The following is a 24,516-nucleotide window of genomic DNA, read 5'->3' as shown; positions in this document are numbered from 1 at the left end:
TGGCTCCTCTGATATGCTTGGCTGCGGACCTGGCTTATGTCCATCAAATACTGCTGCAGCATTGCCCCGGGACAGATGAAAGGACACCTTGTGTGTGCCTAAGCAACGCAACCTTCTTTGTAAAAACCACAGTATTTGACCGTCTGGGAGGTTTATCAGTGCTTGTGACCAAAGAAAACATGTCACTTTGAAGATATGTCTTTACAGTTAGCAAGTCAGTGATTTTTGTTTCGTCACTGGCTGACCACCACAATAATCCAGCATCTCCATCTTTATCTCCTCCCACAACTACAAATCATACTGCGTCTTCTGTACCTCAGAAGTGGGAATGTGGAACAATTTTAAGGTATTTATTTTCTGTGATCATCAAATTCTCGTAAGCAGTTGTAAAAGCCACCCAAGAAAGAAAAGAGCTAATAATGCACCACCTGTATTTCCTCCAATGTTTCATCAGATTAAGAATAGAATACCCATCCATCATCTATACCCGCTTCATCCTTTGCAGGGTCACGGGGGTCTGCTGGAGCCTATCCCAGCTATTTTCAGGCGAGAGGCAGGGGTTACACCCTGGACAGGTCACCAGTCCATCACAGGGCCACATATAAAAAAACAACCAGACACACTCACGGGCAATTTAGAATCATCAATTAACCTAGCATGCATGTTTTTGGACTGTGGGAGGAAACCGGAGTACCCAGAGGAAACACACGCAAGCACGGGGAGAACATGCAAACTCCACACAGAAAGACCCTGCTGGGCCTGGGAGTTGAACCGGGGACCTTCTTGCTGTGAGGCAACAGTGCTAACCACTAAGCCAAAGAATAGAATACCTGACTGTGAAATCTAATTTGTTGCTTGCTTCTTTTAGTTTCTAATTAGTTTTTATAGTTGTCGAAGGAAACACCATTATGTGCCCAACATCAGAAACTGTCAAAACAGGAAAATAAACATCTGTCAAGCATCACCCATACTGTACGCGTAACAATGGTTAATGTTGGCCTTTTAAAAGTTTAACAAAACAAAAGGGAATGAGTTGACAGGAGGTTCAGGGTTTATTGAGTATAAAAACAAAACAAAAAACAGGAGTTCCTGAAAGTGAAATAGAACTTATAAAGATAAGTCTTGGATAACCTCATCTGCGTAAAAGTGAAGTAAAAAAAAAAAAAGTTGTAATGTAGTTGTGCAACTTTAAGTGGAGTGATATGTGTATACATTTCCACAAAAAGTTTCAAAAAGTAAAACTCTCCAGACTCACAAAAGCACTCACGCTCTCATACTTCTTTAAAATCGTTTTCATTCTGAGGATCTGAGTCGTCAGTTTGAGTTTATAAAGACGGGGTCAGCATTCAAACGCATCATACAGCGTGGGAACTTTGAGTGTTGAGTTTGTCTTGCACCAAATTATGTCAAAAGCACTTCTTTAATTTTTTCTATTTTTTCTTTGTGTAACTTCACACATTTTTTTTTACGTTATTTTTTTTTCATTCTTTTTTTTTCATTTCCTCATGCACAAATTTGAATTTCTCAGGCAGATTTAAATCACAGGGCAACATGTCTGATTTACAGACAGTTAGGACAGTTATAGACAGTTAGACTATTTGACTAGTTTTAAAAAATCTACATTTTTCTTAGCCCCATTGACAAAGATACTTTTGCTAAAAATAAGACAATTGTAATTTGATTAATGGAATATTAGGCTTAGTTCTAGAGGGGCTGTTTTCCCAGTGAGCTGCACAGAGTTTGGACATTTTCTTTGGCCTCATGTTTAGGGCCTCTAATGTGCTGGGACTTTTTAACTTCCCAAACAGCTTTACTGCCACAGAAATGCTTTAATTAGAGAACATCATCTTTCATTCTGTTTTCCACAAATGTCAGTATTACAGGCATAAAAACTTGCTGTTTTACATGTCAAGTGCTGTCTCTGCTGACCTTAAAAGTTAAAGAATTGTGCTCTGATTTAACCTTCTGAGATGAATGGATGTCTCAGGGTGCAGACTGTCTGACTATAGTAAACGCTGCACATTTTTGTAGTTGATCTGCTGTAATATTCACGTTGTGTCGTTCTGGCTTTCTTGGAACGGCGCTGTGAAGCTAAATGCGGCACACACTCTTTTCTGTGTCAGAGATCCACAAAGTAAGCCACAAAACTGAAAATGAAAATCCAGAGAAAAAAAAAACAACTGAAATACAAGACAACATCAACACCAACAAGGAACCCAGCTCAGAACTTGGAGTTTGAAGATTTTTGGACGTCAGCAGTGGCAGAACAGACGTTTCCTCCGGGGGTTTACTTTCTGTGGAAGCAGCTGCTTGTCTGTCAGTGTCCTCTGTGTTTCTGCTGTCTCGGCACTGCCTGTGTCTGTGCGCAGAGACCTGGACACCTACGTCCACACATGTACACACTCCAGAGAAACAGACACACACACCCACACAGACACACACACACGCACACCCACACACCACACATGTACCAACTGCGCTTCTGCATGTGATGTCCTCACTTCTTTCAGACTTTGTCATCCTCTGAGTGTCTCCTAGACACACACTCCAACAAATATGTTTTCTACACACACACACACACATGCACAGATACACAGGCGATAGACAGATGCTGCCACCCCTCCTTCCCCACCAAGCCCCCCCTCCATCAACTGCTCCTCCCATAGCGGCAGGTAAACAGTTGCTCTCCTCCTGCAGCCGTTCGTGCCAGACGTGGACCACTGGGGTGTTTAAGCACTGGACACAAGCCAACACACACACACACACACACACACACACACACACACACACACACACACACACACACACACACACACACACACACACACACACACACACACACACACACACAAATATGCAGAGTCACTGAGGGAGGCCAGGTCTGCTGGCTGCTGTTAATTTTATAAAGTCGTACGCATGGGAGCTTAGGTATGTGCATTCTAACTGTATTTGGTTTCTGTGTGTACGTGTGTGTGTGTGTGTGTGTGTGTGTGTGTGTGTGTGTGTGTGTGTGTGTGTGTGTGTGTGTGTGTGTGTGTGTGTGTGTGTGTGTGTGTGTGTGTGCGTGCGTGCGTGCGTGCGTGCGTGCGTGCGTGCGTGCGTGCGTGCGTGCGTGTGTACTTGTGAGATAATTTTTTTTTTTATGTAAAAAGGTTAACGACTCTTGCCTCTGACTTTCACTTTAGCTGGACTTTGCAGCCACTTTTGGCACGTCACAAACACCAGGCTGCACCAACTGCAACATCTTGTAAGTTAGTGCATTTTGTGGGCATGCGTATGGGACGGCTGTTGGATTCTCTACCTGGAGAGTTGTGGACGTGCTGAAGGGTCTTTGAGCCCCCGTAGTCAAGCCACAAGACAGTGATACGAATGAATGAAAAAAATTAGGGATGCCCCGGTACCATTTTTTTCACACCGGGTATTTTAATTTGTGTACTTGCCGATACCGAGTACTGGTACGATACTTAAATGCAATGAATTGGAAGACAAGTTTTATTTGCAACAGATAAATTCAATAAAAATAAATAAAATTAGTAGAATAACTATTTTAGACAAAAAATGATCTTTCTGTGTAAATAAAAAGTCTCCACACTGGCACTGTCTTCACATTTAAGAAAATATCAAACGTATCAAAGTGCGTTAGAAGACAGTGAAATCGTTCGTCTTCTACAACTGACAGTGGCTGGTCATCCAGCGCTATTTAGTGGGTTAGATCCTCCCTTATTTTAACGGCTCGTGGTTGTCTCTTGCCATTGTCTGTCTCTTTTGCAGAACCTGAGCTAATGTTGGCTGTTGTGTTCTTGCAGTAGCATTAGCAAACTCCGTATACTCAGCTTCATGATGCGTCTTGAGATGTTTTATCAAGTTGCTGGTATTAAACAACGTATTCTCCTTTCCTCCTCTTGACACCTTAGTGTTGTGCAACTCAGGTAGCTTGGCTGTCCAGTTATCGAAGGCTAATGATAATTCTATTAAAGAATTATTAATAATTAATAAAGTGGACTATTTATCAAATTGTATTATCAAAATGATAATAATTCTCGTCTGGGCACCACCCCCGGGGCCTTACTCCGGGGGAAAATGATAACTAAACAGCAGAAAATCAGTCTCATATGATTTGAATTATCCTGCATAACAGTAAATCCTACTATCACTTACAGGATAACAGTTGAAGGTGTGAGATCCGAGCACTGGTTCTGCTTTAAACAAATCAATTTGTGACCAAATCTTGTATGAAATAACAACAACCACTCATTAGGTGTCAAAAGATGATAAATGCAACACCCCAAATAAACCTGATGGCAGAACTTAAGTATTATAAAACAATTAATTAACTAGGAAAACAACAATCAATAAAAATGAAATGAAAGTTAAATGCATGGAATGGGAAAAAGAAATCAAAGCAATAATAAAAATGATATCACGAACATGTACGGTTTAAAACATGGCTGCGGTGTTTAAAGAAGCCGGGGTATTTTAAAGATGGCGGGACTGTAACCACGCCACGTGCAGATCTAGACCGGATGTTACTCCCGGTGTTTTAAACGTGACTACGGCAGAAAACAGCGCTTTAAAACATGAATGACTAGCAGAAAGTAGTCACTACGAATTAATGACAACAGTCATGATAATGATGCTGATGTAATCTCAGCTCTGACCACAGATTTAGCTCTGTAACACTCCCAGTTAAACTCATACACCCAGGTCTCAAAACCTCACGCCTACTCGGGTCTCCGGGTGCCGATCAGGGGTTCCTGCCGGGTCTTTGGTCGGAGTCCGATCCAAGAGTCCTCCCGCCTCTCCCGCTCCTCCTCCTGACTCTGGAATCACGAGAGGACGGGGGTACAGCTGAAGCAGCCGGCGCTCCCCCCCCGGTCCGGAGGCTATCACGTCGTCTCGGGTGCGCGCGGGGCCGGTCCACTTCTTCAGAGTGCGGGTGCCCGTCGGGCTGAGTGAGCGCGTGGCCCCGGGACGGGGCGGCGGGATGCGTCTCGGTTCTGCGCGGGGCAGGCTGTCCACAGGTCCTTTCAGAGAAACTCAGACGGAGAGAGAAGTTAGGAAAGAGGAAACGGGGTCTCACCCTGGGCCGGGGCCGAGCTTCGAAGCGCCCCCCCCCCCTTTCCAGCTCCTAGGGACCGGGGACACGTGAAGCAGGAGTCGGGGCTCCGGATGAAAAGTTGAGACCAAGAGTTGATGGGAGCGGCTCCGCGCACTGCGGCTTCAACGGGCTGCAGGTCCAACGGAGCGGCCCGATCTGATGGGGGGGGCCTTACACCTCCCCCCAGCCGGGGGGAGAAAGGAAGATGGGACCTTGGCCCGGAGCCAAAGGTCCTGCTGTTCAGGAAGAGAGGCTGATCGGAAGAGAGAGGAAAAGGAGAGAGAGAGACGCAGCGCCGCTGTCTGCGCCGCGGGTCCTCGCTGATCCTCCGGCCAGACCACGCTGCAGACCTCTCCTCTTATCCCCCCCTTTGGGGGGGGGAAGGTCGTGGTCCCTTTGGCCCGGAGCCAGAAAGACGTGCTGACCCGCCAGTTGAATGAAGGAAAAAGAGCGAGATGAACGAGCAGCGCAGCGTTTTGATCCTACGCGCGCTGCGGTGACGTCATCGGTGCCTCATTGCGATTGGATGCGCGCCGCTTGTAGGCGCCACCCCCCCCACGCAAGGCATGCTGGTGGTTGTAGTTCATGGCCAGGCGGCCATTTTTGGAGGCACATTACAGCCGATTTTCAGCTGAGCAGTTTCAAAGTTGAATTTACACATTCACAAAATGTTCATACATTTATAAGTTCAGAGTTCACATGGGCATATGGGCGACCCCAACATTAGCAACACGTAGCTTGCAGTCTGCCTTGCTTCTGTCGTCGTCCCTTATTTTGAAATATGTCCACACTGCTGACATCCCGCTTGCATTAATTGTCGCTATCTTGCCTGAAATGGCGCTGCCAGTCTCATTCATGGGTATCACTCTCTTCTCATCACCACGCTGACTGCAGCTCAACATCTCCCCTTAGAGTCACTAATCAGTAACTACAACAACAATGAAGTGGTATCGGTGCGTGGTATCGGAGAATTATTGCGAGTATAAGTATATGAGAGTAGTATCGGCCCCAATACCGATACCAGTATCAGGGGCATCCCTAAAAATAATGAATGCTTGGACACTGCTAGTATTATCAGAGGGAGCTTACATGCTTACACACTTTTTTCCGCCTCCCGAGGAGGACGGGTCATTCCTTAACGGAGTGAGAAGTGTGAGAGTTTAACAACTTTCTGAGAATGTTGTATGTGTGCCGGTCATATTCCTAAGAACAGAGGAGCCGCACTTCACTCCAGGGACAGGCAGCGTTCATGGTTAAAACCCGCCCACAAATGAAACAGACACTTCCAGTTGGAGGAAGCTGCAATCTTTTTATTTACTGAAAGAATCACCTCTGAACATAGGTTTTTGACAGTGCTTTTTTGGTGTGGGGTTGTTGATTTGTTGATGTTTTTAAACACCTTTTCTTATAAACCAAAGAGGGGCACACTAGCAAAAGTTTGGGAACTAAGGAATCATTTGATATTGTGTCGGGGGCATCCAAAGTAAAACCCGTGCCAAATCAATATTACTGTCATGTAGCAGACACTTTTATCCAAATCAACTTACATCTGAGACAGACACACCATGGAGCAATTAGGGTTAAGGCCTTGCTCAGGAGGCCAAGGTGGTTCATCTTGATTGCCATATGGGGCTGGGGTTGAACCTGGGACCTTGAGACCCAAGACCACCTCTGTAGCCACTAGACTATCACCAGCAACATGTGGAAGGTGATGCTCTGCTGTGAGAAGTTCCTTTTATTATGTCAGCAAAAATACTGCTGCTCTAGAATGAAGTTCAAAAACATTGCTGGTGTGTTGCAGCTAATAATTAAAAAATACTTGTGTTGCCAAAATGAAATATTTCTGTAGCAGATTCTGAATGGAGCCACCTCCCTCTGCCCTCTGCCTCTCTTCTTCTTTCTTGTTAAAGCTCCACAGAGACCATTTATCCAGTGCATTTTTGACGAGAGGAAGAATTAGCAGCCAACTACTGGCAGATGGACTCAGCTATAGATGTAAAAGGTTTAAGGTCAAAGGAAATAAAAAAAAAGTACTTCTTTGTGTCTTCACCATTTGTTGCTTGTATCCTGTTTTTACCAAATCAATAGATGGATGTAAAAACAGCAATGATCCAGCAAATACTCTTTCTCACTCTCTTCTGAACTGATTGAGGCATTACCATGTTTCAGTTTAATTTGAGGGGTCAGACCTTGTTCCCAAGACAGCTAAGATCAGCAGATGGTCTCTTGGCAAATAAAAAGAAGAGTAAAAGGAGCCGGCAATCAGATTAAGTTTGATTCGGTCTCTGGAAGTGAGACTGCTTCTTCATCTGCTTTTTTCACAGCTGCTTGTTTGGATTCACTCTAGTTTAACCACTGAAACCCACAGCGGTCCTGAAAACCACAAAGAGATCTGTTCAAATGTGGTATTTAGAGCCATAATCAGTTTACAAGTAGAGAGCATTAGAATATGTCATCATAATAAATTTAAACAAACACAGACACACACACACACACACACACACACACACACACACACACACACACACACACACACACACACACACACACACACACACACACGTACACAATCACAAATGTTTATATGAGGGAGCAGCTGTTTGAGCTAACCAAAAACCCACTAATGATCAGAATAAGAACTCAAATGCAAAAAAGCTGAATTGGAGAGAGGTCGGGGATATAGAGCAGGAAAACTAGGGAGAGCAAGAACAGGAGGTTTTAACAGTGGCTTCACATGGCGAAATCGCTTTCTGCTATTATGCCACATATAGCTTAAAGTATTTGTGAAATTGCACCAGTGACTGTTTCATTGTTTATAGACTATTATATTATAGCTGAATGAACATATAGGAGAAGAAAATATCATTGGGTATTTTAATATACTGAAATAACTCGATGGAAGGAAATGGAAGAAACTACATTTTCTGAGTCTTATTGTCCTTTTTTGAATTCTCGTGTCCGTGGCAACTTTCAGACAAATACTCCAAAAAACTCCAAACTCCAACAAATGACATTACAGTTAAAGAAATATATATATATATATATATATATATATATATATATATATATATATATATATATATATATATATATATATATATATATATATATATATATATATATATATATATATATCCGCCTACATAGGAATGTCCACAGCATTTCAGTGTCAACAAAGGTACATAAAGAGCACATAATTGTAGTGTGTGATTGACAGGTAGATATTTTAAATATTTTGTAAACCTGTCTTAAAATGTAATACTGGACTCCTGTCTTAAAATGTAATACTGGACCCCTGTCTTAAAATGTAATACTGCACCTCGGTTGGGCTGGTTGGACAGCGGGTGGCGGAAAATCTCCCTTATTTTTAAATCCAAAACTTGACAGGTATGTATGCCATGAGTATTCATATACAGTAATCCCTTGCTTTTCGTGGGGGTTACGCTCCAAAAAGAACCCGTGATAAGTGATATCCGCATAGTAACAACCCCTTTTTTTTTTTTACAATTATTATACAAGGCTTCAAATTGCGGAGATCAGCACCGCCTCGCACGAATTTCACTGCTCTTCTGATGCCGCTGCATCCCGACTCGCGCTGTAGCGTCTTTTTCTTCTAAAGCCCGCGGTACAGGTGTGTTTTTTCGAGACAAGAACATGGTTATGGGTATTTTTTGTCGCTCTTTTTTTCTTCTGGGCAAAAAAATTCTTATAAACCGACATTCATTAATTTTTTCTCCATCTTGAAGTCGGTGATTCGTATTCCGGCAGGTTGAAACACCGCTCTGCACCCTCTGCGCCCTGCTGCCGTCAAAGACCCGCCCAGCTCCACTTCTGATTGGCTAGTGTTAGTTTGGTTGAGTGCCAGAGCTGCTTTCCTTTCATTCCATTGGTAGACGAATTCAGTTGACTCAAACTTTTTTTTTTTTCTCTCAATTTTGTATTTTTTTTTTAAAGCAGTCAAACTCGCACGCCGAGAAAAAAACTCTGTACGCCGGAGATCCGGAATGCCGGAATACTTTAAGCCCTGATAAAAGGAGGTTCCGGATCCAATCAAAGGCAGCGTTCAGACTGCAGGCAAATCTGATTCCTATCTGATTCCTTCTCATATCCGATTTTCAGGGCTGACTGTCCACACTGTTTTTAGCAAGTGTCCAAATCAGATCTGGCTCTGTTCAGACTGGGCCACATCATTGACTGATCTGACGGGTTGCCGTAGCAACGACGTCGGAGCGGAGGCGTCACCCAGCGCGTGTATTGTGTGAAGTCATGTAATTGCGACATCAAAAACAATAACAATACCTGCGTCCTGCCCACCCGATCAAAGGTTATGGGGATCCTTTATTTTTTTATAATTTTATTTTTTTATATAAAAAAAATCCCAAAATATCTGTACCGTTTCTGATTGGGTCGACACTGCGCATCATTTTTAGACACAACAATGAACGCATACCGCAAAAGTTGTGTCTCGGCGGAGGGACCCGACGTCCCAGCAAAATGAAAAACAGAGAAAAATGTTCAGAACAAAACCACCAGCACACTAACAAACCAACCAACAAAGCTCAGAGTTAACAAAACGAACCAGCAATGAACAACTGGCAGCCTCTCCTCCTGATGAGCTGACGGGCTGCAGGTTCAGGCTCACAGCGCGACTGAAGGCTGATTTATGGTTCCGCGTTACACCAACGCAGAGCCTACGGCGTAGGGTACGCGGCGACCCGCACCGTACGTGGAAATGCGGTCTTTTTTCTGCTATTAAAACATGATTTGTAATGTGAATTTGCAACACTCAAACTACAAATAATAGTTTTTGACGTGACATCAGAGATTGTACATGCTCTCTGTGAAAGGATGAGTAGCTCCACAACTGGAAATGGGCGGGTGGTTTGGAGCGTCTGGGACAGTCATATCCGATCTGAGTGTTTGGAGCTGTTCAGACTGAGACGCATCTGCCCAAATGAGATATGGATCGGATATGAAACTACCTCCCGGAGGTGGTTTCGATCTGGTTTGCAAAAATCGGATCTCATGCGGTTTGGGACTGTTCAGACTTCAAAAGAGTCATCCAGTTTCAATCTGGATGGGCTAAAAATCGGATATTGGCTGGCAGTCTGAACGTGGCCAAATAGGTACCGGATCTTGCTCCGGCAGGATCACAAATTAAGCCCTGGGTGCACGTCAGGCTACGGCGTAAGCTACGGAGAGCCTCCCACGTAGCCGTGTACCCTACGGCATAGGCTCTGCGTTGATTTAACGCAGAACCATGGCTTGAACCTGGTTAAACCAGGCTTAACAGTTGAGGTTGTTGGTGCGAGCCACACCCACTGTTTTGTAAACTTCTCGGGGGAAGCAGAAAGAGGCGGTTTCAGAAATTAGCCTAAGGATTGCAGCTGAGTCGATCTCTGATATTTCACAGCAATCTGTACGCTGAAGCCTCAGTTTGGTTACTGTCCACTTCTGGTTAATACCACATAGGGTAAAGACCTGCGAGTCTGCCTGCGAGTCTGGAACTGTCAGTGTGCAGTTAACAAAACAGAGTTCATCAGTTCATTGTTACATCTCTCAGACATTCAGGTCCTGGCCCTGACAGACACTTGGATCTGACCAGAAAACACAACTACACCAGCTGCTCTATCTTTAGATGCAGAATTCACTCAAACACCTCACTCTCCTGGACGAGGAGGTGGTACATGCTTTTGTAATGTCAAAAAAGTGGATTTTCACATCCATCTGTCCCATTGGTAACTGCTCATCACTCGAATATCACGCAGTAAAAATCTCTAAGCCCTTCACTGCTTACATTCTGGTCATATACTGCCCTCCAGGAGGCAGCAAAGATTAGTTCATCTCTGAACTGGACATGGTTCTCTCTGACAATCCTGATGATGGCTCTCCACTAATTGTACTGGGAGACATGAACATTCACATCGGCAAATACGTTTCTGGCCCTCATCCACTCTTTCAATCTTACACTGGTCCAGACTCCTCCAAAACACAAAGCTGGTAACATCCTTGACCTGGTGCAGACCAGAAACTGCATTACAGCTGACATGTGTGTCATACCACTGCACCTCTCAAGACGATTTCCTGGTAAAATTTTCCATCTCTCTTCCTCATGTCACTCAACTGACTCCAAAGATGGTTTCCTACAACACAAACTTACGTTCTCTCAGCCCTACACAGCCCTAATGTGGTGTGCTCTAACCTCCCTTCCCTCTCAGACTTTTCCACACTCTTTGTTAATGAGGCTACAGAAATACTCTGGTCCTCACTCACCTCCGCTCTGGATAAACTCTGTCCTCTGGTGTCCAAACCAGCTGGACAGGAACCTCCCAGCCCATGGCTCACAGAGGTTCTGAGGGACCACAGAGCTGGACTTAGGGCAGCAGAAAGAAAGTGGCACAAATCCAAAGAGCACACTGACTTGTCTGAGTACCGACAAGAACTGTCATCTTTCACATCCAGCTTAAAGGCTGCCATGGTATCCTTTTACCAGAACAAAATCCAAAATGTTCCCAACTCCTGACAACTGTTCATGGCGTACCTTCTATGGTGAATTATGCGCAACAGCTAGATATACAGTACATATACATGCAGAAAGTAATCTAATATTATTTTATGCTAAACATTCACATCCCCACTACACACTGATACTGATATACATATTCACACTTATTCCCACCTAGATACACAGTGCACCCCGAGAGGACCCAGACCCCCCCCCCCTCCCCCCAATCTCACCATGCTGCACTCCGACACCAAAACCACCCAAGTCCAGTTTTCCCACCAGCCCCTACCCAGCACCCCAAAATGACACTGGCACCAGACACCACACCGGGGGCACGGTGGCGCAGCTGGTAGTGCAGCCGTCTCACAGCAAGAGGGTTCAATTCCTGCCGGGGACGTTGTGGGCGCTGAGTGCGTGTTAAGTTCCCCCATGACTTTGGTGCCCACACCCTGGGTGGGGTTGGCGAAAGGGCCTTTCTGTATGGAGTTTGCATGTTCTCCCCGTGTTCCCTTTGGTAGCTAATGTGAGCTACTCACATTAACTACCTCAAAACAGTTCTGGGCTCTACACTGCCCCCTCTGGCCAGATGGGGTGAGGAGGATCTGGCCGGAATAACCACCCGACCACTATCACCACCACCAAGGGGCACCAAATGTGCACCACTTAGGGAAGCCAAACTCAAACAGCCACCAGGAAAAGCGAGGGAGATCCAACTACCTCCCAATGCACCGTGGCTTATCCACATACACATACCCACACAAATATATACAGTCATACTCATATGTACAATCTGTACAATCACTATTTACATTATTAGAGACACCCATTCAGGTTCACCTCAGATTGTCATCCAGATACTTCTAGTTTTCTAGTAGCAGTGGGCTGCCATTTGCACAGCGCCCAGGGACTCAGTAAGGGTTAAGGGCCTTGCTCAGGGGCCCAAAGTGTTTGACCTTGGTTGCAATCCAGGGGCTTGAACCTGGGACCTCCAGACTCCAACCCTCCTCTGTAGCCACTCACCACCCGTTCTTGGCTGAGTTTATTCCAAACCTTCACACCACACTGGTGTCTTCATGGTTGTTTGAACACTCCTGGATCACTCTTAGGATAAAATATAATTATGAATTTAGAAAAAATGTTGAACATAGAAATATCAGAAGGGATTTATCTCTTTGTACAGTACATAGTATGAAATGATTCAAGGAATCTGGGGGAATTTCAGCGCCAAAAGTACTAGGACACAAGTCTAAGATGGACATATGTGATCATCATCCCTCAGACAGCACTGCATCAAGACCCATCATTCATCAGCAGATGATAACGTAATCCCTTGTCCATGTTTTCCATGAGTTATATTCACAAATGCAAACTGAAATCTTACTGTGGAAAAAAAGAATCCATATGTTAACTTTCTCCAGCTGTGGCATTGAAATCTGTGGAGTGTCACACAGAGAAGACAATGTGTCATGGTTAGAAGAACCTGTGTTCCATGTGGTTTCTTTTGGAGGGAATGGACACCATGTTTTTTAGACCAAAGGTGTGATGGTCAGGCTCTGTGATGGTGTGGGGGTGTAGGGGTGTGTAAGTGCCATTTCTGCATCCTGGATTAATCCAAAAAGGTATATTCATATTTTGGAGCAACATGTGCTGCCTTCATGAAAACATCTTTCCAACACCCACATTGCTTGTACTCGACGATAAAAAACCACATCCTGCACACGTTACAAAGGAGTGTCTGAGAAAGAAGAGGGATGCAGGTACTGGTCTGGTCTGACTGCAGTCTTGACCTGACTCCAACAGAGAAGTTTGAAATAAAACATGTGACAACAAATCTGTGCTGTTGCACACATTAACACATGCTTGTAGGATGAATGGGACAAAATACCAAGAGAAGGATTTCATTGCTTGGCAATGCCAGAACAGTTTTAAGTGTTATGATAAGTGTTGGCAACATTGCAAAGCGATAAAATCTTTTTTAAAAAGGGTTTTAGTTTTTTTAGAATGTGTTGTAAACCCTGAAATGCAAAGGTAATATACAATGACAAATGAAATTAAGGTGATGCAAAAAACATGAAATATTCCAAGTTCATAATGTTTGCAAAGAAATAAAAGTCGAGAAAAAAAAAAAAGGTTTGAATATTTTTTTTTCTCTCTCATCGTTCTGCCCCAACTTTCACTCATTCAGTAGTAACTTTACTGGCTGAAAATTATAATATCTTCAGTGCGTGTTTGTTATTTTACATCTAACCGGTTTGATCTGGTTAAAACCAAGTCCTGGCCCCATTAATCCTCTTCATTAATGCTGGCCTGAGTTTAGTCGGTCAGAGTCCTTAGCATTCATGTCTGCAGCCCCTCAGAGCAAAGAACACTGCTTATTTACTTGCAATTTTGAAACTATTATGTTTACTTAACGTTTGTTTTAGTCATTCATGTTAGATCTATAACGCATTTCTTGGCAAGGTTACCAATTATTATGTACTTCATCACCTCTATTAGATGTCAGCAATTGCAATTTCTTCCATTGTGCACCAATAAATCAAATTACTGCAATCTTTTTTTTCATCTTTATCAGAGCAAATAGGTCAGCTTTGTTGAATGATTGTATGTCTGACCTTTTAGAGTTTTGCGGTGAAAAACTGCAATTACTATGCAGATTAGGGACATTAACGCGCAGCTCTGAAGAAATCAAGTGACAGGTTGATTATGATGTCGCATCTAAAGCCATCCTTCTTGCCATCTTCCCCTCTTTTGTTCCGGCAGGTCGTGGGATGACTTCCATGACTGTGCTAATGTGGCGATGGCTGGGTGTCCGGAGGAAGCAGCAGCCGTCTGGGAGTCCCTCCGCCAGGAGTCCAAGAAGATGCAGTTTTCCGGAAACCTTTATGACATGTGCTCCAACCGGAACAACCATCCAGCAGCTTCCATCACCCCCCGCGGCTCGCTGAATAAAGAGGAAATCAACCAAGAGTCTCTACGAGGGCACTCAGATCATCTGTCAGGCGGCTGCCACCTTCGCGTGCCGCTGTTATCTCTGCTGTTGTTGTTGTTTTGGATATAACCACCCCTGAAGGAATGAGAGTAGTGTGAATAGATATAAACTCTGTGTATTTTTTCTTCCAAAAGTCCATAGACTTTCCACTGCTTCTTCATCTACTCTGCCAGGGGTTAAATATTTCTAACTGCATGCTACGAGGCCTGGCAGTCCTTTTGATAACGTATCTCCAAACTGCTGCCGTTTCATGCATATTCTCTGCCTTTTAATTAGTCTCTCTGTTGAAAATTCCTACAGTGATACTCAGCTTTTGTACAAACAGGCCTGCAAACACATTCATAGTTTAACAGATGCAGACAGGATCCTTGTATCTTCTGTCTTTACCCCCTGCCCTCCTAAATCTAGTAATCATACGCTTGCATGTGATATTCCCAAGATGATTTCATCTTCCTGGCTGTAATGTGAGAAAAATATTCTACCAAAGCCAACTCAAATAGCTCCACTCAAATACTTTTAATCATGACATTCCTCTCTTATTAGTTGAAACTTAGTGCTGTTTTAGGTCTCTGGTAAATTGACTCTGTTTTTTATTTTCACTATGTTGTCTGCACACTGGCAACAAGGAAGTTTCCATTTTCTCAATGAAGCTCTCCAGAAATTTGCATAAAAAAGAAGGAAATTTCAACAGGAGAGGGTGACATGGATGAGATGAGTAATATAGCGAAAAACTGAACTTCATATAAACAAAAATAGTGTAAAACATGATGGAAATGAGACATTTAGTTTGGTGTATTGATTTGATGAAGGTTTCCCCATTGCAGTTCTAAGATCTGACGTTTTGTTGCTTTTCCAAATCAGTTTAATTCATGTCTAGTTTTACCTTCAATAACGCAGCCAAGCATCAAATCTTTCAAAATTAAATGTCAGCCTTCAGACCCAATTTTAAATCAAATCTTAAAAATATCCATAAAAAACTAAATGAAACCCACTTTTTGGCAAGATAAGAACATGACATCTAATAAAAAAAAATGTATATTGACTGTATCTCCCAGAAGTCACTTGACAGTATAAGAATCCCCTGCAGCCCCAACGGTGTTTTCTCCCAATTACAAATTCTACATCTCTTAAACTTTTGACAGGCAGCCTTTGTTTGCCTCTATGGTCACGGCTCAGGTGGTAGAGAGTGGTTATCTTGGCCCGTGCGTCCTTGGTCATGACACTGAACATCCATTTTGCTACCAAAGTGTTTATGATATAGAACACATTTATTGCGATTATGTGAATAAGTGGATAAGCTGAAAACTCTTTGAAAAGCCCTTGGTAGAACCTTGATGAGGGGAAATAAGACATACAACTGTGGGCCACAAGAGAAACTGATAGCTTCAGTTAGGTGCACAAAATGCTGGCAAATTAATTGGTGGAATCTGTTAGCATTAGACAGATCTTCTTAATCCAACCACGAGAGAAAATAAGAAGAAGCAAACATCTGCACTATGCATTCAAAGAGTCTGGCAGAATTCATTCTGCTTTTATGATGAACACTGAACAGAAGATATATAGGATATATAGGAGTGCTTGAGATAGAGTAATGATAATTTATACAAAAATGAATGCGGTGTTCATTCTACTTAAAAAAGCCTTAAAGTTGGGTCAACTCAAAAAGTCCAATGTAATTTCTTACGTCACTTTTTTAGATGAAGTTAGATGAAGGTAGTTTTTACAGTGTACATGACTACAATTATCTTCTGGATGAAAAAGAATCAACTTTCATATTTACATCTAGATTTGTAAGTGCAATACATGATGCCCTAAAAATATGAGCAGTTTACAATCTCACTTTATTTTCAAATCTGGTTGAGGAAAATGTTGATACCAGAAGCATCAGTGTCCCACAAACAGGATCTCATTAGGAAGCAAAGCCTTTCCTATAACTGAGTGATCATCTTAAGTGGAAAACCAGCAGAAGGTTAATAGATTTGGATAAGAAATTGACTATTTTAAAGATTCTGACTGTTTCAATGTTTGTCAATGAAAGCCTTGATGGAATATTCTGGAGTTAAAACGTGAACTGAAGCATATTTGAGTTGGAACAAAATAAACATTTACGGCACAAGCTTTATGTTTGGGGGTTAGGGTGCTTATGACAACATAGCAGCAAGCAGGAGGGAAATTACTGTACAAACATTCGTTTTCATACATTTCTGCACACAAATAAGGTTTAAACACCTGGTTTTGTCTGTAGGGGACCTATCCACACAGTCACTTTAGTGGAATTATATTTCTGAACCCTCTTTGGCTATACATTGATAGCTTCTTAACTCAAAATTACTTCAATTCACATAATTTTTCTAGTAAGAGCCATAGGCTTGACTCAACTCAGGAAAATTCCTTTTAAATTAACATTAGAGGCTACTAATTTTTTCTTTTCTTAAAAGATGTGTGGCAACTTTTCTCAAAATTTTGCCTTCAAAATATCAGGCCAGTTTGATGTGATAGGCGTGGTGCTGATGGATAAACCTTTTCTGCCATTCTTTTGGTACCCAAAGTGAAAAAAATAATTTTTTTAAGCTGTTTTTAGCTTCATTTTTCAGTACACCACATTATCATCACAAAGTAGTTTTTTTAAGGCTTTAGGTGTACAATCTTGCGTGATCTACAGTACTGTAGATCTACATTTAACATAATTGTGTGGAAGACCAGAATAGATTTGTTTCATTAACTTAGAAGGCGTGTTTTATAGTGATAAACAGCCTTCTAAATAGTGGCTTTAAATTAGGCATTTCATGTTTATGTGGCAGCCGGTAGTTTTTACCTTCTTATGGCGTGAATTCACTTGGTTGCAATTTTCCATTTTCGTCACTAGCTTTCACTGGATTGTAGAAAATTAACCCATAAACCCAAACCTCGTTTCCAAATCTCAACTAGGCTGTTTTAGGAAATAACCTTCACTAAAAACACTGTGTAACTAAACAGAAGTAAACAAAGTAAACAGAGTAAACGATTGATGAAGGGAACTTGAATCCAAGCAGAGAAACAGATTTCCTGGTTAATTTATCAAAAACAGTTTTTTCTTTAAAATCAGAAAGCCTGACGTTTTGTTTGAGTTAATGAAATAACTATTAGTGGTCTCTTATAACAATCTGATAGTTTACAAAAAGACTTCTTGCTTGAGGAATGACAGGAATGTTATTCGACATTAGTTGTGATTAAAGGGAGCACATAATTGAGAAAACATGTCATTAAGCAGGCTGTTTTCAGGGAACTATGACACATCTCCAGATTAGAGAAAGATATCCAACATCCCTGTTTTATCTCTGATCAACCTCACATCTGGGAAGAAGGTGTTACCAAGCTGTGGGACACATCTCAAAAAAGGCACACACTGCAGAGGAGAAAGGTGGAGTCGAGTGACTCTCTTTAGGCCTTGTATAGGTTGCTAATTAAGCAGCATTACAAAACTGTAAATTATTTTATACAAAGTATGGCAACATCAAGGGTATTAAACTTAAAATTGCTCCAGGAATAAGAGGAGTTCATTCATTAACATTTCCTGTCACACCGTAGGACCAAAACACAGACTAATTAAAGACAATGAAGGAGCAGCTGCAAAGCTCCAGTCTCAAGCCGGCACCAGAGGACTGGTGGCTGTGAGTAATGGCTTGTGTTCCTTGTTCTGAGATTACTCTCAACGTGTATTCCCCATTTCAAGAGGAGACGTGGATACAGATGCTGCAGCAATGTGAGCTATCAGCTGAAGATGAGCTGAAGTCAGAGTGTGCTGGAGTTGTTTTTTTTATTTGCCGTTTGTACAGATACAAAAATCCTCTGAGGCTCATCCGCATTGAATCCTTGCAGTATGGGACCAATATGTTTTTCAGTCAAAATCACAACTCCCTTGCATGCTGAGTGGATTTTTTTATGCGTTCGGAGTGATAGCTCGGCCCCACCGGTTTGCTGAAGCTGCTTGTTATTGCAAGTGTCTGCAGGTAACAGTTGTTTCTGTCTGGCCTGGGATCAGAAATACTTTCAGACTTTCAGACTAGAGAAGGAAAGAGAGACGGGCATGCCTAGAAAACAAGCAGCGTTCTACCTTGTTGAAATAAATCTACTTTTCTAACACTAAGTTGTTTTTTACGGAAGAGTATTAGGGCCAGGCAGGAGAAAAATAAAAAAATATCAGTATCACTGATAGTGAAAAGTTTATTGTTAGAACAATAAACATTTCACGTTATAACGTGATATTTTTCACGTTATTACAATATAAAAACTTATCACGTTGTAACATGGTAATTTATTGTTAGAACAATATACTATTTATCACGTTATAACGTAAAAAGTTTATTGTTCTTTTTTTTTTTTTTAACCTTGTCTGCACACATATTAATGGTTGATACCATGCTGGTAAAAACCTAAGGCATATATATGTGCATTATTACTATATTTAATATATATACATATATCTACGCATGCATACGCGTACACATACATATATATATATGGGGGGGGGAAGCAAGAACAGTTTATTGTTCTAACAATACACTTTTCACATCATACTATCACTATCATGATACTGGTTTATTTTTCTGGGGTGGCAGCATTACGCTTCCGTAGGTTTTACACAAGCACGTTGAGTTTTTATTTTTATAGAGACATGCTAAAATGTGATGAAGCACTGAACAAAAATACAAAAAATAGTACTGGAAGAACTATAATAGAGCTCAAAAACAAGAAAAATAAAAACTCTTAAAGAAATCCAAACAGTGGTTAACAGTGGTTAATCCAATGTAAAGAGGTGGCCCTTGTCTTGAAAGCTTTGTTTAAAAATGTATTTAATTTTTCACTGGAGAGAACCTAAAGAGGAATAGACCTCTCAGAGTTTTCTTTTTGATCCTTTTTTAAAAACGGTGACAAGACAATAAACCCAGTAGTTATACGAATGCGGCAGCAGAGCACACTGAGTAGAGATAAACTCCAGTCAGCCCACAGCTTATTTTCCCGCATATGAGATTTCACCCCGAGATATGCTTGGATGGTTTAAAGGGGCTGCTGTAGTTTTTGAACTCTAATTAAACTGACAGAATTAGCCATTAGCAGGCTCAATGCCTGGCTCCCCAAGGAGAAGCAATTTGAAAACTATCTCCATTGAGCTCTGAAAAGATGTAACAGGAGGCTAAGTCTGAGTAAAACATAAATGCAAAGCCACGCTGAGAGGTCACACTTTTGTAAACCTGCACGGTTTGTACAGTGAGCTCAACCATCATATATGAAGATTGTTTGAGAGTAATATACCTTGCTCAGATTCAGATTTTTTTATTTTGCACGGAGGTGTTCTAAAGCGCAAAAAAGACCCATGAACCCCCTGTTATGAGATGCTGTGCAGTTTGGACAAATCTAATTTCAGAGTGGTTCTCCATAACACTCTGTAAATGTAACATTATTGACCAGAGCAGAGCGGGGAATTATTTTTTCAGCGCAGCATTTGAGACTATACATCACCTCAGCATGCAAACAAATGGCTTAAATTGGACAGAGAAATCTTAAACACCAATACATCAATGTCCCATTAGTGCAACAGTATACAGTGTATTCTGTGTTATTGCTTTAATCAATTGGGCAAAACACTATCCAACAAAGTTGTTTCTTCTTTCTTTTTTCTGGAATATTTTTTTGGTGGGTCTTTCGGAAGTAAAAGACTAAATCTATTTGCGGGTCACAATTTAATCAAATATACAGTAGATGTTGAGAAATAATTTATTATAGTCTGACTCTGGTGATGTGATCCTCTTCAGTGGAAACGAGTCAGTTTGTCTTCTTGACCTGAAAGCGTGGTGAGCTTTGCGCAGCACAGAAAAATAAGTTGTTTCTTTCACTATTGAAATAGGATGACAGACACAAGGCGATTGAAGATCAGCAATATCAATCGCTTATTTCAAACTGGTAATAATGTTCAATGCTTTAACTTAAACTGCAGTTTTGAAATAAATGCTGACTTTACATATCATAAAATAACTGAGAATAATGGCACAATTCATGTTTCTATTTGTTGAGCCTCATTTTCATGAAGCAGGTCATCTTGGTAAACTTTACGATTTTATACTACTTTTCCTTTGTTTTTTCAAAGAGCTTGTCTTGTACAGTTGACATTCATGTACTTTTGGAGGATGAACCGCTGCAAGTGGCATAATTCACCTGACGTTTGTTTAGGAGAGCAGAATCCGGCTCCAGAGTGAGACTTTCATTTTTAGACCCTTTCACACTTAAGCTATTGGATGTTTTCTAGAGAGGCGACAAGTCAGACTGCAGATATCCATGATATTCTTCAGTGATTCAGTGTATGCTAAACTCATTCAGCATTCATATTTACAGAATTCTGCGTGAAATGAAACATTTTATTTTATTTTAACAACCTTACAACCCTTAATGAAGAAAAATGCAATAAAAATAAAAAGTTATGCAATAAAACAGACAAGTCAAAAAGATACAGAAGAGTATTTAAAAACATGTAATACACAAAATCAAATTGGATCAAATCAAACTGTATTTATATAGCACTTTTCATACACGAGCAATGCAAAGTGCAAAGTGCTTTACATTATAAAATTAACATTTAACATAGAAAAACTCACAAAGTCATGGTTAAAAACATACAGCTGGCCATTTTGACACACATCCTCACTTTAATACCCACATAGCACACACATACCCCCCTCCACATAAACATTAAAACATAATTTAAAAAAAAGCACAAAAAGAGCAATGAATTAAATATCTTTCAAAGATGAGTGTTTTGTTTCATCTTGAAAGCAGGAAGTATGTGTGTCTAATTTGGAAGTCAGCTCTCTCTCTCTCTCTCTCTATATATATATATATATATATATATATATATATATATATATATATATATATATATATATATATATATATATATATATACACACACAAATATATACATATATATTAAAAGGTTAGTACCATGGAAGCCAGATCTACAAGAGAGCAGTCTGGAAAGTAGAAGCGCCTTCTTCTAGACCTGGATATTCTAGTAACCACCGCTGAGCCTGTGGTCTGACTGCAAATACTTCCTGTTGGGTTGATAAGGAACAATGGGATCTTAAAGATTACATGGAGCCTAAATGATTTCAGATTCTTCTCTGAATTTCAAACAAAGCTAACCTACAGAGGCGTGGTGATAAAAAGTCACTCCTTTGGCTGCAGCATTTTTGATTAACTGGCAGATTTCCCGGGACTTTAGCAACCCAGATAAAAATGGCACTGCGGAAGACCAACCTCTCACGATGGATCCATGAGACCCGAGTTGTCACTTCCTATTACCAAAATTGCAATAATTTCTCGTTTTTTTTTTTAGATTTGACACATACTTCCTTTTCAATTAACACATGTTTGCAAAATGGAACTATAGAAGCCAAAGGAAAAAAACGAAACTGAAGGTGAAATTGGTTCTCTTTGTTTTACAATAACAGTCCCCTTTGTTCCCTCTTACTTTACTAAATGAAATGCAATGTAGAAACTGGCAGTCCTCTGTACGTTAATCTTCTTAGGAATCCTCTCTTGTTAAAAGTGCGTCTTGTAGGAGTGCAATTTAGTAGCAGGGGTTAATGAGAGAAAAGATAGACAACACTTGTTTTTCTTTTCAGACTTGGATGACTTGCACAGATTAAACAAATGAGATGCAGCACAGTAGTGTGTGAGTTTTGGGGAAGATGCTGTTAAAAGTCTTTTTTTTGGACATTGAATGACTGCTGTTGAATGCGCTGGTATTTTCACAAGGTTGGTGTCCATTAGGGCAGGTCCTGCATACAGTTATGATTAAATATGATAAACTATGATTCTGGATTCTGGAACATTCTGCTGATGTGAAAGGTATATAGAGGGAATGCATTGACGTCACTTCCCCACTGGACCATGCCCCTCGGTAAAATGTGGTAAAAACGGCTGCAACTAGTAGGGGAAACTGTGGAAAAGACGGGATGACAGCCGATTATCGGCTTAAATTAAAGGCTGTTGGACTTGACAGTGACCCGTATAGTTACCTGAAGAACCAGTGGTCCATGGACCACAAATCCAGTTTCCTAATATTTATACTTAATTTCTATGCCGTGGATATACACGAACCAAAGCTTGAAGGCATACAAAAGTCTTGACGCTTGGTCCGACTTCAAGGCAGGATTTGTTGTAGAAATTAAAGTAATGAGGACACCGAACTTTATGATTTTACCGTTTAACGTTAGCTACCCAAAAATCCAACATTACCTGATACAAAATGGGAACCGCAAATCCACGTTTCGGTGCCTGGAATCCAGTTGTTTCTGCGAATTGCAGCCATCCATTTGTCTCGCTTAAGCTTATTTTTCGGCAGTCTGTAACGATAACTCCGATTTCTTGCTAAATCAATGAGTACAGTCGATCGCACAACAGCTCTTTTCCATTTTAGATGTTTTGAAGTTGCTCAAACTGAAAGTTTACGCTGCCCACTCAGTCTTTCTGCCACTCAGTGGGCGAAACCCGCTGCGAAGTCGCATCTGTGACGTCATGCGCATTCCCTCTATTGAGATCTCCTGCCAACACTAAATCAGTACCAAGTCAACGCCACCTCACCACCCTGCAGTCTTTTCAGGGCAGCTCTGAAGTACGTAACCCAAGACAAAGACAGGTTAAATTACCAGACGATAGCCTCCATTCCTGGTGGTGGCAACATGTGCAAAGTTTGAAGCCCCGTAAGACTTCCCCGGACCCCTACTAATGGAAACCTGCATTTGCTTCAAGGCCATGGCTACAAGCACTATGGATCTTTTCCAGCCCTCAATCCTTGATTAATTAAACAGCATCTGTATTAATTGAGGTTAATGTTACATAGCATAGAAACTTAAAATGCTTTTTCCTGAAAAGAAACAAAAAGTGTCACATCACTACACCTTGTTTAAATATTTACACATCGATCAATATCAATGTACATAGTTGTTTCATCTGTTTATAGATCATCTTACACAATGTTTGCAAACTGTACTTTTACAGTTTTAAAAGCGATTAGCTTTGTAATCACTTTTTTTCATCTCCCTGTGACGTTATACTCCAGTTTAGTTCATTATGTTTATGTATTGGCAGTTCTCACTAGTTGCTTTACAAATTAACATTTTAGACACACAATTATCAGCAGAACTGATGTCTAAATGTCTTTTTCACCAGAGAATCAAATTTGAGCTCAAATGTTTTGCTGATTAACTCATCAGTAAGTTAGTTTAAAACAAAAGAGAAAGTAAACAGCAGTATTTATAACATATTGCTTGAAGTAGGACTTGATTAAAAATAGTTTTTTGTCATATTGGTGGTAAGTGCCCTGACTGTAAAACATAAGAAATACAATCTCAAACAAGTTGTTATAGCGCCTCCTATTGTTGGAGGAGCTGCAACTGCAGACCATAATGCCGGCCTGTATGTCCCTCTCTGCTGCGCTTCAACTCTGCAGGAGAAACGTTCAAGTTGTCTTTGTTTTTATTTTCAAACCAAATCATGTTTCTCCACAACATCTAGTTTTATTTTGAGTATCTTTCTTAAAACCACAAATTAAATCTTATATTAAAAAGTTTGATGATTTGCTGTGTTTCCTTGTCTTACATGATACCAAACTGAATAACTTCAAAGATTTGGATTCCTAATCCATATATGGAGGTGCCACAAAATGTGATTAGCAATTCTTCCTCCTTTTTGTTTATTTGGCAAACAAACACTAACTGAATTTGCCTTAAACTTAACATTAAGAAAATCATACTATTATTGTTTACAGACCCATGTTAAACAGAAATGTTTAATGGTTTTCATTAAAACAATAATCTATCATATATATCATTCTGACTCATTACTCTAAACTGAAACACAATTCCTTCATTCTTGCACCATAAATTG

At 41.0% G+C, this 24,516-nt stretch overlaps 1 protein-coding gene across 1 annotated transcript in view; it reads left to right on the top strand.

The window, feature by feature from the left end:
* nrn1la (neuritin 1-like a) overlaps positions 1-16,650 on the top strand; it is a 118,489-nt gene extending 101,839 nt beyond the window's left edge. Inside the window, exon 3 of the mRNA XM_061722502.1 lies at positions 14,364-16,650. Coding sequence (XP_061578486.1) covers positions 14,364-14,661 — 298 coding nt within the window. The 3' untranslated portion in view covers positions 14,662-16,650. The remainder of the gene's footprint in view (positions 1-14,363) is intronic.
* The last annotated feature ends 7,866 nt before the right edge of the window (positions 16,651-24,516 follow it).

Source organism: Cololabis saira, chromosome 5 (assembly GCF_033807715.1).
Source record: "Cololabis saira isolate AMF1-May2022 chromosome 5, fColSai1.1, whole genome shotgun sequence".
NCBI classification, from domain to species: Eukaryota; Metazoa; Chordata; class Actinopteri; order Beloniformes; family Belonidae; genus Cololabis; species Cololabis saira.
This window is presented reverse-complemented; position numbering and strand designations above follow the sequence as displayed.